The sequence below is a fragment of the Malurus melanocephalus genome, unplaced genomic scaffold (genome assembly GCF_030028575.1).
Source record: "Malurus melanocephalus ecotype Western Australia unplaced genomic scaffold, MMel_1.1 scaffold_52, whole genome shotgun sequence".
NCBI lineage: Eukaryota > Metazoa > Chordata > Aves > Passeriformes > Maluridae > Malurus > Malurus melanocephalus.
In genome coordinates this window covers 2,088,531-2,104,886 of record NW_026623284.1, presented here as the reverse complement: position 1 = coordinate 2,104,886, position 16,356 = coordinate 2,088,531, and the positions used below count along the sequence as shown (strand labels likewise).

At 38.9% G+C, this 16,356-nt stretch overlaps 1 protein-coding gene across 1 annotated transcript in view; it reads left to right on the top strand.

The window, feature by feature from the left end:
• LOC130573159 (sodium channel protein type 5 subunit alpha-like) overlaps window positions 1-16,356 on the top strand; it is a 213,436-nt gene that overhangs the window by 54,062 nt on the left and 143,018 nt on the right. The window contains exons 6-7 of the mRNA XM_057365412.1: window positions 1,153-1,244; window positions 9,234-9,464. Of these exons, the coding sequence (XP_057221395.1) occupies window positions 1,153-1,244; window positions 9,234-9,464 (323 nt within the window). The remainder of the gene's footprint in view (window positions 1-1,152; window positions 1,245-9,233; window positions 9,465-16,356) is intronic.

The following is a 16,356-nucleotide window of genomic DNA, read 5'->3' as shown; positions in this document are numbered from 1 at the left end:
TAACCAGGTGAGTTTTTGACTTAACATGTAAAAAAAAAATGCCCCAAAGAAGTAGGGCATTTGAATGGAATTTGGTAGAATTTTAGAAATAAAATTCAAGGGTCCAATATCTCATGTGTTTAGAAGATGCAGTGGTGACTATGTTTTTGCTGTGAACTGACTTGGAGGAAATAATTTTGTACGACACTGATAAAGTGTGAAATGAAGCTCATTCCRTGACCACCTCTCCTGGGAACATTTAGCTCAGATGTGATGGGTCGCAGGATGACCAAAAGAGGCATGGCAGGGAACAGCTGGGATTGGTATTTTAATCATAAAGAGTTTTTAGTAGGATGGCAGTTAAATTCATTTAGACTCCAGCTTCCTGCAGCCAAAGGGCATGAAATTGAATACAAAACAAAATACAATGGAAAGCATCTCTTGAAACCAAATGCTTTTTTACCACAGAATGCAGCATCTTAAAATAAATAACCCAGTAGAAATGTTTGMACTGTTTTCCTATGTTGTCCTATATGCAGTTTTCAGAAGCTATTATGTGAAAATTACTTGAGTATTTGGAGCTTTATTTCTTTTTTTAGAGCAGCAAAATAACTCTTAATATTTCCTACAATGTAAAGAATTTTTTTTTGTTAAACTACATGATGGTTAAATCTTTAAATTATTTATGGCTGAACAGCACAATAACAGAGTTCACCCAGTGGTTTTAAAGAATTTATGCCGATTAGAAAAGTTTAGCAGTTCAAGCAGCATTTGAACTGATGTGTACTAATAAAAAACCCGGGGCAAATGGTATCAAAACAGCCTCAAAAGTGGGTGCACCTCTCATTCGGCTGCGTTTTCTCCCGCTGTGTATGAATGTTTTCTTCATTCAGACAAGTCTCATACTCTATTGTATAATTCCAAATAACTGTGACTTAATTCTACAGGTATGTAGGAGAATTTGTGAATGTAGGCAGTGTTTCACCTCTTCGGACTTTCAGGGTATTGAGAGCTTTAAAAACTATTTCAGTAATCCCAGGTAAGACGCCCTGATCCTTACGTTTTGGCTCTCAGCTACAAGTGATTCTTTCTCTGTCTCTCTTTGTCCCTCTGATTGTTGTTTCTTTGGCTGGTGTTTTGTCATTGTCTGTGTGTGACTTTCCCTTGTTACAGATACATAACTGAATTTGTGGACCTGGGCAATGTCTCAGCCTTACGAACGTTCAGAGTACTGCGGGCGCTGAAAACAATCTCAGTCATTTCAGGTGAAAATCAGGTTAAACACTCGGGCTGCAGTTAAAGCCTACATGCCATTTCCAGTAGTAAACACCGTAATTATGAAAGACTTAACCATAGATACTGATCAGGAAATGGAGGAATGTAGGGAATGTGACCTGTCAATAGAATACTTTTTTAATATGTTTTTCCAATATGATTTTTGTGGGCAGAAGGAATGAGAGTGCCTCCAAAACGACAGACCCCACAAGTGCCACAATAAGAATGGTGGCTCGTGAATCACATCCATAAAGTGCTCATTGGTGAACCATGTGAAGATGACTATGAAAATCTTTTAAAGCCTTTGGATATTGATCTTTACAAATGGAAGGTTGATGACCTCAAAATGCATATTCATGTTTAAGGGCACATCAATAGAGGAATCTAAATCTGTGCTGTGAGCCGAGGTTTCAAGGCTGCAGGCACAGATAGCCGAATTTGTCATGGTGTTTATCCATTTGAATGGGATAAAATCTCACTGCTGAGATTTTGGGCCTTGGAGAGATCAGAAAACATTTCATTATTTATTTTAGTAGGTTCAGCATTTCACTGACTCAGGTTTTTGTTCATTTTCAAGGATATAATTTCTCCCCTCTTCTCCCCCATCAAAAAAAAAAAAAGAGAGAAAAAGCAGTGTTTTACTACACATCTGATTGTGAAAGAAACTTTATAACATCTCTTATTGTTTAAAAAAAATTATTTACTATTAAGTAATTTATGAAGAGATGAGTCCACTGAAGACTAATGATACAACAAAACTTTCTTGCTGAGCATTATCTATGGACAGGTCTCATTCAGCCTCAGTGTTTAACATCTCCAACCTGCATGACAAGGTAGARAAGATAGCAAAAACCATGCATGGTAGATGCTGTGATAATCCTGATCAGATGTTGGCAATTACATGTCAAAAATACTCAAAACATTGAGAGAACTGCTCAGATTGTCACTCACCACTCTTTAAGGTTAGAAAGGCTTTTCCACCCACTCTATCATGAGCTATTATATCAATCTAAATGAATTCTGTGATCTAAATTTATAGGGACACATATTAAAACTGATCACCAGCAGTCACATGGAGTATAAGCTAGAAATGGGAATTCTGGAATGGAGGTGTTAAGAAAAAATATACATCTGGGTCTAGAGTTTGGTCCCTCATTCTGATTCCACCGTAATGAAAATCAGGGAAATTACTGGGAGAACAAGGTACTTTTCATTGAAAGTGTGTATCCAAATGCAGGTTTTAAAGAATACTCTCAGATGATTGTTCATAATGTCTTTGAAATTAGTACCTTTCTTAATTGTTGTCTTTAAGTTTTARAATATGATCCATTAGAAAAGAGGGTGGGGWTTTTWAAAGTTTTCTCTAACTGCATTTCCRTTKAGAAAGGATTCTTGTTTTCCTTGGGAAGCAAAGCTGAGCACTGCTTCACAGCTCATGTGAGATGGTAGTGGCTAATCAGAGAGAAAGCTGGAGTTTGTTTCCTAGATTCCTTKGCTAGCAATTTGAAGACTTAACTTGGAGGGACATCCATCTCCAGGGGACACCTTTCACCTTACATCTTGTCTCAAGCTTGAGCCCCTTCAGAGMAGAGCCTGTCAATTTTTCTGAGTTCTATATATAACAATTTTCTGCTATCCTATACCAGAGGTGGAGCTGAAGCTTGTTTTACATCAAATGATGAAATTTGACTTATTGGGGGAAAAAATTGAGTAGTGAGATTCAAAAAAAAAAAAGATTCAAATACACCAAAACCCCTCARTGTTATTAAACACGGAGTTGTTCCATTTGTTGGTTAATAGGGAAAAAAAAAAGAAACAGGAGTATTATTTATTAAAATAATAYATAATAACTCATGTTCTCTTTTTTCATTCTGACTGAATATTTGATTAGTTTTTTTTGATAACTGCATTTTTATGTACAAGTCCCTAAATTATTTGGCAACATAACTGCCTGAAGATATGCTAATAGAATATCTGGGCTTTTATTTTATCATCAAGATTACCTGTGACCTGAATATGTTTAAATTACAAATGTGGAGAACCACAAATTGCCATAGCTGCCAGTGAAACACAGCCAAGGTGGTTTTGGTTTTTTTTAATATTAGCAGATAATTTCAGAGGAGTCAGTTCATCTTTCAGTAGGACACATATATTTTAAAAGAAATATTGGGCATGATGCTTGGTTTATCTGCAAAGCAGTCTGAGTTTTTAATGATTACATAGGCTTGTGCTGAGGTGAAATATTTTCCCCCAACAGGCTTAAAAATGAAAAGATGATGAGATCCATGAGATTTTTGGGGTTAATTGCAATAGAGAGGAGAAGGTGGTTGYTATTTTTGCTTCCTCTTTCACTCGGGTCTCAGGTGAAAACCACCAAGTTTTGYTCTCCTTCAGGAATATCTGATCTTTCCCTCAATAAAATTGATCACTTCTCCATCAGGTGCTTCTATTTGCACTCACATTCTTGGACTCGCTGTGCTTGGTGAAATTGCTTACGGAAAGCAACGGGCCAGCTCCTCCGTGGTGCGAGGCTCCTGTCCAGCAAAGCACTTAGAGGCTGGTTTTCAAAGGCATTCTGCTTCACTTGGAATCAATGAGCTTCTCTATTGACTCCACAGGGAGTCAGTAAAGCTAACAATTAGTGCTTTTAAAAATCTCACCTGCCTTTAATGTCTGGCTCTGAGTGCTCGAGCGGGCACGGGGATGTTTAGGGGGACACGGGCTCACAGGGCTGAAAAAGATCTCCTGAAGCCAGAGTCCATTCCCCTGGCCTAAGGCTGCATTTAGTACAGCATGATATTTATTGCCTGGCTTCCTTGAGAAATCCAACAAATGTGGAGGTCCCAGGGTCTTCYGGGAAGTCCAGGAACTATTCCAGCCAGTCACTCTTTTGTCATGAGAAAACTGGTCCTAGGAGGATGGTTCAGATCCAGATCCAACAACACAAATGCCAGCACCTAGCAGCAAGCTTCCCTTTCACTGGAGAGATGGGGCTCACCTTGGGTGCCACAATCCCAATGTCTCCTGCCCCAAATATCCRTGGACCTGCAGGTGCTGTCTCTACATCCAGCCTCCCTCTCACTTGCTGCACTATCAGCTCTCTTGTTTTTGCCCTGGAGCTGTGTAAGACATCAGGTCAGTGCCTTACCTTTTGTGGCAGTCCTTAACATGCCAGAAGACCTTCATGGAAGCCCTCAATTTTCCCTTTTACACCTCAAACACACTCATTTCTTCCTGTTTTTCAGTTACCCATGATACAGAGTGGAAAAAAAGCTTTGTTCAGGTGCTTASAAATAGGTACCATTTTCTCAATGGGAGCAGAAAACCTTTTACTCCCAGTGATTTTATTTACTAATTGGCATCTTGCATGTTGCCTCGGCAACTGGATTGTTTTTCCATCTAGATAGGAACCATGGCCAGCAGCAGAACAGCCCACTGAAGGCATTCATTTATCTCCCATTACCAGAGTATCCAAATCCCAGGATRTATTCAAATCCTGTGTTCAACAGGAACGAAAACACAGAGGGTCGTGAATCATATTTTATCCTCATGGAAATCACCGGTGGTTTTGATAGCTACTAACTGAGATAATATAAACCCTGTGGTCCTCTCCATCAAAAGATCACAAAATGCAGGCCAGCACCATCATCATCATCATCATCATCATCATCATCATCATCATCATCATCATCATCATCATCATCATCATCGTCACCACCAGGATTTTGTAAACTGCCCTAATCCAGAGAAGCTCCACTGCTCTTTCTGGAACAGGCGTGTACACCACGGACATCTCACACAGAATAACAGGATAGCGGGGAAAGGTGACCTCATAGAAAATTGGGCCAAGGCACTTTGGRGCCTGATCCAGCTCCCATTTAAGTTAGTGTGAGACTAAAGGCTATAAATAGTGCTGTGAATGTTATCCAGTGCCTCAATGATAGCCAGAACAGAGCTCGGAGAACAAGAATTAAGGCTGTGTGGAGGAGACCGACCCTTGTTCGCTGCCTCAGTCCGGCTGCAGAGAGATAAATGTCACCCTTTTGGTGGGCAAATCACTTAACTCAACAAGTAACTATCCCAGAGGTGAGAAATATAACACATATTTGTGTTTCCCTTGGAGACTGGCCTGTCAGCTGCTTTTCCATGCCAAGCCAGCCTKCAGGAATGCTGCACCCATTGAAGCTGGCCAGCACATCATTAAACTCTTTGCTGCTCCACATCTCAGTAACTGATGACAAAATGCACTCATCAAGGGTGAGTCCTGCTCTGAAAGGAATGGGCTCGGTGAGGACAATATTGTTTCAAGCCACACTCCTTTTTTTTGTTTTCTTTTTTCTTTTTCTCTCCCCTTGTTTCCAGGCTGTGTCTGACAGTTCTGTAGGTGATTGCCAACATCTGGTATGGATGTCATACTGAATTACGCTAATACTTCCTCACATCTCGCATAAGGAATGGATGGTGTTTTGGGATCTTGCCATTTCTCATTGTTTGGTGTTGCTTGCATTTTCTATGGTTTCTGATTTACATTTGAAAAATGATTATTTGATTAACCTCTTAATGTGATAATTTCTACCTACTCCAACAGGAATGTTTGGGCCAAATTCTTCTTGCTCTCTGCAGATRTCAGGCTGCCTATACAGCCCTCATTCCACAGATTTTTGGATTGGGTGGTGTTTTTCATGTCATGCAAGCAGGATTTGGCCCAGAGGTGTGGAAAGAAGTCAGTGATTCAGAAAAAGCCTGTTATTGATTTACTCCACAGGGAGTAATCTATAGACCCATTGTCATTAACGGGTGTAGCTGTTACTCAGCTTTGGATCAGATCCTCGGGTTTTTTTTCCTGCATGCTGCCTGGTTTGATGTCTGACTTGCAAGAATTAAGTAAATGCCTTTAATGCCCCATAAATAATATCTTCTATTAAGCTATATTGCAGTGCTCTCATTGGCACTATTTCAAAGAAGGATTATTTACCCAGAAGATTTAACCGTGCTCTAAATTTGAATACATCTAGCATTGCTTTTACAAAACATGGGATTGATTCAGTGGGATGCAGAGCACCTGCAAGAGGTTCTGGGTGTCCTTATTTTCCCCCAGCCCTTCCATTTTGGAGGCGGAGAAAGTTTGAATGAACAATGAATTAAATATTTTACTTATCTGTGGCACTTACTTGCATCAACCACCTTGATGCATGCTACTTAATTTTCTGAGAAAATTAGCAATTTTGTTTTTAAAGAGTGAGAAAAACCCAGATCAACTGTAAGTATAACACTCTCCAAATGGCTTTCCTGGAAAGTTTTAGCAAAGGTCCAGGAGGCACAGTACAGTTATTTTTAAATGGTCTTTAATTACAGAAATTGTATTACTGAAGCATCACCTTCTTAAATTGTTCAGAAGCTTGTAAGCTATGAAAACAAAACAAAACAAAACAAAACAAAACAAAAAAGAAGAGGAAATAAAGCAGAAAAACCTCTCATAAAGAAATCATTTGATACCTGCAAGGGATGAATTTTTAAAAGCAATAACACAGAATTGCTATTCTATTTAAAACTCCAGTAGGTAAACTGGGAAAAAACATGTTTCATGAAATGATCTTGAAACTGGAAATACTGAGGCCTGATTTTAAAAACAGATAGTCTTTATTGTTGACTAAAATTTTGTTGGGTTTTTTTTTTCCCCTAATATTATGCCTATTCACATTAGGACTCCCATTGTCCTTGCCCATATGAGCAAGATTAATTAGTGCACTTAGATGATACAAATACAGACTCCAAGTTTGTATSTTGGAGATGCAAACAAATAAATGTGCTGCAGAGATTTCACAGGGAGTTTGGCAGCAAAAGAACTTGTGGTATTTTTTCCTTTTCTTAAGACTCGGTTTACATTTGGATTTCCCAAGTTTAATCAGCTTCAGTGAAGCAGCATTCAAAGGAAAACCAATGATAAGGATCACTGGAAATATTTCAGAATATCAGAGCAACAAAATTTTAAAATTGCTGTGCATTTGCAAATCTTCTTCCTCACCTAACTACTTGTTTAAGACCTGATTGTCTTAATGGTCTTACAATGCCAGGCAAGGGGGACACCACAGAAGTCCTTTCAGAACTGGGCTGCAGCTAAAGCCACTTTCCATTCAGGTAAAAAGTTTACTCAAGACTAGACTAGCAGAAGAGGTTTCATTTTTATTTAGGCATGAAAACAAGTGGCCAAACCTACATATGGRCTCAAAAGTTCTAAGTCATCCTTTCTCTGTGTACCTGAGTAGAATCGACCTCATTTCTAAAAATCTCTTTCTGGTGAGGAGGAGGCTTTTCATAATGGAAATGGGGTTTTTTTTGCATATTTGCCCTGCAATGTGTTATGCTGTATATTTGAGCAGAGCAGGGAGCTGTCTAGCCTCTCTCTCTTTACCATGCCAAAAGTTAGAGAGGGAAACAAAGAGTTTAGTGGGGGAAGCTCCCCACACCTGTTGAGTCAGTGCCTTTGGGTTAAATGGCTATTTTACAGATGTTAATATCATTCACAAATTAGTAATATCCTATGCAGGAGTGGAATATTTTAGGCTGCTGGATGCAGGGACTGCTGCACCTGTTGGCCATTTCAGCAGCTCATCTTCATTTGAGATACCCTGATTTCCCCCCACTCTAACCACAGATTTTTAAGCAAAGCCAAAACCTAATTTTAGTTTCCTATGAGTCCTGAAGTACATTTTCCTGTTATTTCCAATTACACAGCACTAGCTCAGCCTTTGTGGCTGCCAAACTCTTGGGGTGGAATTCCAGGGAACTGAGATTTAATGTGTATGATCATATTCAGTGAGCAAATCAATGTGCTTCTGAATATTGCCCAGGAGAATTCCTCCTGTTTCCTCTTTGCATTTCTTTTTTCCCATTTAAATCAATTTCTCTTATTGCTGCCATACTGGTGACAGGGATTATCAGAGGCACTTATTGCTACTTACCAGTATAAATTAAATATAAATAGGAAAGAAATTACAAAATTGCCACCACTGTGCAGCTGATATTAATGTCCAGCTACAGCACACCAGTTAAGAAGAGAAAGGTGTTTTTATAAAAAAGGAGTGGGATTTTCTGTYGTAATCATGTAATATTCAATCAGCTCAAACACTGCTAATCTCCAGAAACACTTCAAAAGCAAGAAATATCATTTGAGAAAACGTCATGATTATTTATATCTGAATATTTATGGAAGAATAAACTGAAGCTAGTGTTACAGGGTGAAATAATAAAGGAGAAGCTAATTTGTGTGACCCAAGCCTTTGGTGTTATGCAATAGGATGATTTATCTACTTTGGCAGCACATTATAAAACGATTAACTTTGCCCAGGTATTGTTGGAGCCTCAGGTTGTTTTACTCAAATAATTTCCACTGGATTTATTTGATTGCCCATATTTGGAKTTTTTTCTAATCACAAATTCTTGTTGTCTTAAGCAAATGAATTGAAAGCRGAGGAATTATTCATACGAGGACAGCATGTTGGATTTGGCACTAAAATATGTAAAATAATCAGGGAATAAACAGCATTTCCATACCTCTTCATCTGTTTATGTGAGGGATAAAGTTATCAGAATCACCTGAAAGATTCCAAAGTAATTGACGTTCTCAAAATTCAATGGGATTTAGGCTTTACTGCCTTTAATGCAGCTCCATGAAAATATAAAACACATTCCGTATTTTCTTTATCCATATATACATTTGTACCTCGCTGTCCTCTATCCAGTTCTCCCCCTCCATTTTTAAATCAGTGTTTGTACAATTCCAGGACTTTTGTCCAAAAGCAGATGAGACTAAGCATTCATAGTGATCACTTATCTCTCATTTCTGACATCCAGTTGCAAACACATACCCAAAGCCCTTCAGATTTCCCTTTCCATGGAGATTTCCATCACCAAAAGCAGCTGCCTGCAGACATAGCTCAGTCTCTCAGTCTATAAACTCTTGGCTTTTATCTCCCTAGGACTGAAGACCATAGTAGGAGCACTTATCCAGTCTGTTAAGAAACTTGCTGATGTGATGATCCTGACCGTTTTCTGCTTGAGTGTCTTTGCCCTCATAGGCCTCCAGCTCTTCATGGGCAACTTGAGACACAAATGTGTCAGGGATTACACCATGTTTAACTTCACCAATGGCTCCTTGTACTTGGATGGTAGGACGTGGAACAGCTCAGAGGAATTTCTTAGTGATCCAGGTAAGCTCTTCTTCCTCCTATAGTCTGGTTTCTGGTCATTTGAGGTTTGGTTGTTTTTTGTTTGTTTTTTTTTTGTTTGTTTGTTTTGTTTTGTTTTGTTTCTTTGTTCTGTTGGGTTTTTTAAATTCATTATATTGACTAAGATCTGCATGGGAATCAGCAAAATGTGACCACTGGCTCATCATGATGTCAGTGTGGTTTTGAAAGACTTTGGTAGCTTTCTCTGAATCTTTATGGTGCCTTCACAGTCCATGCTGAAAGCGCTTCTGGTGCTTTTCTATTGCGTCCTGGTAGTATCACTGACGGTTTTCACAGTTTTAGGGTGCCTTATGAAATATTTTTAAACCTGTGTTTCCTGGAACTGAGCAATCACATGAAAATTTCAGCTCTGTGTGTGTGGGTCTGGTTTGCACATTGTTCCTCTGAAGACAATTTATAATTCTTGCATTTTCTAGCAAAACTTCAGGATTTGAATTAATGGTCTTAAAAAATATCAAAAAAAGCAGAGAAATTCAATCTTTATTAATCTGAAAAATCCCAAGAGATTTTTTTTTAAGAAAATCATAGGCTCTTTGGGCCCTAACTCATTATCTGGGTTGGGCCATCCTGTACAAGCTCATGACCAGTGACCTTTGGCATTTTATTTATTTTGAGGAAAAAAAATGAACCACGCAGTCAACTCATTAACTGGAATTCTTGGGAGGCAGTGACATGGTACCTTTGGGTATCTCATGGGGTACCTCTGTGAAGGACTGGGTGGACCCTACAATCCTACATCTCCAGCCAACTGCATTATAAAACCCCCAATTCTGACTTAAGGAAGTTGCCTGGCTTGACCCAGGGCTCTGTTGAACCAGGGATCAGGCCAAGGGCAGTCCCTCCATTCCCCTCTGGTGACTTGTGGCCTTTCTGCTCAGTTCCTCTCCCTGCGGGCTGAGAGCCCTGGAAGCAGTGGTGTTAGGAAGGTTTCATCCAAGAGATAGAAAGCTCAGCATGAGGAACTTGAAGGCGTGATGTGGTTGATGCAGCATTAAGGAAGGACAGATCACAAAGCTCTGTTTGAACCAGGGGTGTCTTTGGAGCTGGTCCTGACCATCAGGTTGTGTGTCCTCTCAACATTCCTGTGTCAGAGCCCCTTGTCAGCTGAAAGGGGAAAGAGCTTTTGGGCTTTTGATGGGTGGTGTGGCACCTGCTGAGGTGWTACCCTCTGCTTCCAGCTTGGAGAYRARCAAAGAGCTGGTAAAGATATTTGTGTTTCTCTGGTGGTTTAAGGCACTTCATGGCTGCTCTGCTCACAAATAACTGAGAGTGGTATGAGGTGCCCTCTCACAGAGACACTGAGGGATAAAATAGTGATGGCTGGAAGCATAAAGGTGCTGAAATAAAGCTCTGCAATAAAGGTGAGAGGMTGAAATGGAGCTGTGAAAATGGCGTGGCTCTCTGGAAATGGAAGTAGGGTAAATGTACCACAGGACAGTCTGTTACAATAATGCCAGGGCCAGCTGCAGYACTGCTTTAAATTCAAGGAATTGTACAGCTGCTCCAGCATACCAGGAACAAGTTTATTTATGTGGTCCTGATATTGGGAGGAGGGCAGACACTCCCAGAAATCTGTGTAGGAAATCCAGCAATRGTTAATAGAGTCATGAAAATATACTTGCTGTCACTAGAGGAGATTTGCCTATTGCAAAGATAACCAACTTGGTGAGACAACAGATTAAAGTGAATTAAATTTTGATTTGTGGTATTATTAGGAAGTAATAATRGTAATAATGTAAATTAATATTTTGGTTTCTTAAAATAAAGATGTATATCATGGCAAACAGTTGTCAGTCACTTTGGATAGACAGAAATTATTTAAATAGTTATGAAATGTTGAGGCAGTGAAGCAGGCCCCTGAAGACCTGAAAGAAGAGTAGATTTATAAGAAAAAAGTAGTGACCTCTGAGTAAGAACAATGAAGCCTTCCTCAAAATGCTGAGGAAGGAGGCTTAGCTATTAGGCAAGAGAAAACAATATTAATTAGGATTTTCATTTAGTGTTTAATATTGCACTAAAGCAATTCAGAAATKGAAGGACTGGCTCATTTTGTGTCTAGATGGGATAGTGCTCTGTATTTCATTTTGCATAAGTATTACAGTGAAATKAAGTGACCGTTTAAAGGAGAAGCACTGACCACAATTTAATAAGAGTCCGAATTTCGAGTACTGCAGGGAATTAACCAATACATGCAGTTGGATTCAAGTGTAGGCAGACCAAATTAGATAAAAAGAGGAATATATTAAGAAACAGAATAGTGTCAGTGTTTACTCTGAAGAAGGACTAGAGAAGAAAATTGGCCAACATGTTGAGATAGCAGAGTTCACTTGAAGGGAGCACAGGCAATTACAAGAGCTCTTTGGAGATTTCAAAACCAATGTGGCTGAGTCACTTAGTTTGGAGCAGGGATGCTAATCAAAAAAAGCCAGAAAACAGAAACCTGAAGTACTGTCAGAGATCCATAGTAATACTTTATAAAAAAAGTGGGGATGTAAAGAAATGAAGGAGTGAAAATCATGAAAAACTAAAACTGGAGAAATTCTTAATTCTGTTCATCAGGGCACCAAAACTGAGAATTATAATGGGGTRATGTGACAGTTCTACTGTTCTTGGAGAGCAAAAATTTGCTTTGGGTTCTTTAAGAGTGCTTTTAATGTTTTAAAGGACAGCAGGGAGCCTCTGAAATGGCATCAGCCTCCTCCTSTGCCTTTGAACCTTTTTTTGCATGAACGAAGAAACAAAAATCAGTAAAACCCCTTAAAAGGGCAATACAAGAAATAATTGCTTCGTGCTGCAGAGGAAATAGTTGWGAGACTTAGTCATGAGGTGTGAAGAAAGATAAGAACTCAGTTTTGATCTTTCAATGCCCTTTTTAGTTTGAGATAACTGTGTGTCGTGGGCACATGCGACCGGAGATGTTTTGGTTGTGTCTCTGGGACRGCCATCTGGGGTGGCCTGGGACAGCTTCAGGGCTGCTTTTCTATTCAAAATTGGCTTTGTATCTGGACAAAGTTCTGTAATCTTTCYTTAGCTGCTTTCAGCCTCCAGACAGGACAGTTTTTCTCATCTGTCTTCTCGACCCTCTCGTTTTTGTTTTTGTATACGGGGTAAAAACTCAGTTTATAAACTTTGCATCACCAGCTTAAACCACAGTTATGTGGTAACTCTTGATTTTTGTTTGATTCCTGAGGAAATAGCCACCATGACCCCAGATTTCAGGAGCTCCTTYCCTTAACTACCCAGTCAAGACCCACAGGTACTTTCCTGTTCTATCAGAGCGGTCACAACATTTATCTTGTGGTTGAGATCAGGTGCTGCTTGTCCCCTCTGCTGCCCCTGTTCCTGCCYCCACCTCCAGTAAAGGCAGAGACCCAGCACTGGTAGTGGTGGTGCAGGAATTGCAGTGGCAGAAGGAAAAAAGAAAATTATTTTCGTAAATCTTGTCCATCCTGCATTGCAGGGTTGCTAATGGTGTTGAGAATTGTTGGGTTTTCTCCTCTTGTCTTCCATGAGACAATCATATAAATCCTATAAGGAATTCCTGCCTCTCCACCCAACACTTTGCTTGTTCTTGCCATCATTCCCATGGCTTCTGCAGCTGGGGGAAGTGTTTGGTAGCTTAGGAAGAAAGAGGCAAATTTTATAAGCATGGGGATCCAGTGGGAAAATTCAAAGTGGGTCCTATTTAGATTAACAAAAAAGAATACAAAAGAGCACAAAAGTGACAGCAAATATTCCTGATTGGGCTGTCAAGAAGGGAAGTTTCTTGGCATTGTGATGAAAGWTTTAATTCTGTGAAAGAACCTTCAACTAAGTTACTTTGGGTGCTTCTGGTGTCTTAGTTTAATTACTGAGCATCGCGGTAATGGTAAAATGAGGCAATTTTTAGTCTTTCTTCAACTCACAGTAGAAATTCAAGTCTAAAATCTGCCTTTTGGTGGSCACCTGTATTCACAATAAGCAAGAGAATTTTTATATTCTTTCCACCCATTTAAATGGCTCACAGTTTAAACAGCAACATCTAAGAAAAAGGTTTATCAGAAAAATTATTCCATTCTGGCTTTGTCTCCAATGAGTATTCTTACCCCTGCARTCCTACAGAGGGGAAAAATTGAAGATTAAGGCAGAAGTAGTTCCTGAGGTCCTCCAGTTTCCTCTGTACAACTACTCTTTGTATGGATAAAAAATTCATATGGCATTTGGGATGAGGGATGAGGGACAGCTGAGTATCAGATAAAATCAGACTAAAAAATTCTTCATGTCAAGTGCCAGTGGTAAAGTTAGAATCATTCATCTGGGAAAACAGTGACTACTGATAGGTAATTATTTTCCTACCTGCAGTTCTAGATTTGGTAAGAGATTGAGATCAATAAGCCCAAGGAGKATTATTTTTAGGCATCAATAATAAGAAACCTGRAAGACTGGAGTTTTAGATRCAGCAATGATTGTATATCAAAATGAAGTAAAAGGGGRAAAAAAGGTTGAAAATAATGATAGTTTACATCCACAGCATTATGAAAATTATGCAATCRATATATCAATATCAAAGTCATTGAGCTGTTGGTTGTCATTAGGACAGTTAATAGTTTAGAAACATCAGTTGACTGAAAAAAATACAAGCTTAATTCCAATACTTGTAAAGATTTCTAGGAAGGCAGCTCCAAACAACAGCCTGTCTTGGGTTGTGGTGTTTAAATTAAAGACACATTTGATGAAGTGAAGCTTCATGAATGTGTGAGTTAGAATGGATGAAAAGGTATAGAATTTCTGATATGTCACAGGCTTAGAGATGTACCAATGGGCTGCATGTAGTTGATTCATGTAGCTGATGATATTAGAATCTTTAATGTCATTTATGTATTCCATTATGAAAATGGATTATTGACTAGTMAGTAAGCAGAAATCTAGTCCTTTTGTTGAGAGGGACTTAATGTAAGGGCTGAACACATAAGAAAAAACACTTTAGAAAAGAACTTTAAAATTATAATTAAATTATAAAATCATTTATGGAATGGTAGTCTTAAACCCCAGTATTTTCTTTTTCTTTACACTAAATACCCTGTTTAAGACACTCTGAAAGAGTCTTGTTTTCAAAGTGTTCTATATATGTTTTCTCTCACAATCAGAATCTTTTAAGGTAAAAAAGAGCAACCCTATAATTTCCTTTAGATAGTCCTGTCCAAGCAATTGACATTTAAAAAAAAATATTAACAAGTAAAATAAATGAATGTTTAAGCTTTAAGAACCATTTACTGGGAGGAATCAACTACTATTTTTATAGCTTAAAAGAGGTGTTTCAGGGTTGTTATTTTTTTGTTCCAGACTAGTTTCTGGCATTCATTTCACAGCAGTGATTTTTCTCTTCTTCTGGAGTCTAATTGTGTGGTTAAAAAAGGTCTGGGAAAAAAACCAAAACGATTTTAACTAAAAAGAAAAAAATGAGATCAAGATAAACATATTATCTTTTTTGTCACCTCCAGTTAGACCTGGAAGATTTATGGTTCCTTCAGGTTCTGTGTTTKGAAAGATGTATGTAGTATGTGAAGTTTTGGGAAAACCCATCCAAATCATAATTTTCTTGGGCGCTGGAGAGGGGATCAAAGGCTTGTGTGGAACAGATGCTGAGGCATCTGTGAATATATAGAAATGTATGTGATGTTGTGTGTATCCTCTGTAAGCTCTGTGCCTGATTGTTGTCTCTGCTGGATGAAATTATTTTTGTTTCCAGAACCACTGGAATGGAGCTGTGTGAACAGATACTCTGAAAGAGTACAGGAGCTGCAGAGAAAAGAATTTTGTCCTAGTCAGATAATAAAAGTAGCCAGTTTGGGGAGAGCTGAAGAATTTGAGRCATTATTTGAGGTGGTAATAGAAGACGGCAAGTGTTTGATGAGTCATTATGGAGGTGGGAGGAAAGAGAGAAGCAATAAATCAAGTTGGGACTGGACCARGTGTTTTATTATGTATGATTGTATATGAACCAGTGATTAAAACAAGGAACCTCTCTGGRCTTTCAGACTGTGCTTGTCAGCATGGAATCTATTGATGTTGCTCTGCTTTAACTGTAAATAYTGTGGTTTTGTTCAGCTGCTGTGGGTCTTTTGATAAATAGATTCATCAATGCTCAAAACTTAAAGCTCTGATGTGTTATTAATGTGGGTATTGTACCTGTGCACTTTAATGTTTGAAACTAAATAGAAAAAGGAAGCCCCAACAGAAGTGCAAGCATCAGAAAAACACGGGAATTGGTAATTTCAACCCAATACAGTCTCTTCCTGACCATCCAGTAAGGGGTTTTTTTTGCCTTTGTGATGAAAGGTGATGTTCTTATATTGTAAATATTTGAAATATTCTGTAAATCAGGAAGGTTTGCACCTCAGTTACACCTCTTTTGCTCTCATCATTGCTTACACAAAGGAGAGATCTACTTGAGGAAAGATCTACCATGGAAAATTCAGGCTAAATATTTTCAGTTTTCCCRCACCTTCAAATTATTCATAAACCACGGAATTGAAACACCATTTGTCTTGCACAGTGATGTGCATTTAAAAGGACCTTCCAGGTGCCCATTAGGGCCTGTCCAAGGACTGCTCCATGCTCCAGGTTCAGCAATAAAGTGCATTGCAAAGGCAAGAGGCATCTTCTGCCTTCACCTCTGAGTGCTCAGTCCAGGTGCACCGTGAGCACAGAATAACCTGCATTGCTRCTTGCTCTTATTGCACTGGTTTGAAGGACTAAGTAAAGATATCTGTTCTCCTGATAATTTTCATCAGTGCTGAATTCCCCCAAGTGTGGTGGAGATAAAATATGGGAATTCCCAGGCTCTCTGCAGCCTTGGCATTCCTACAGCAGC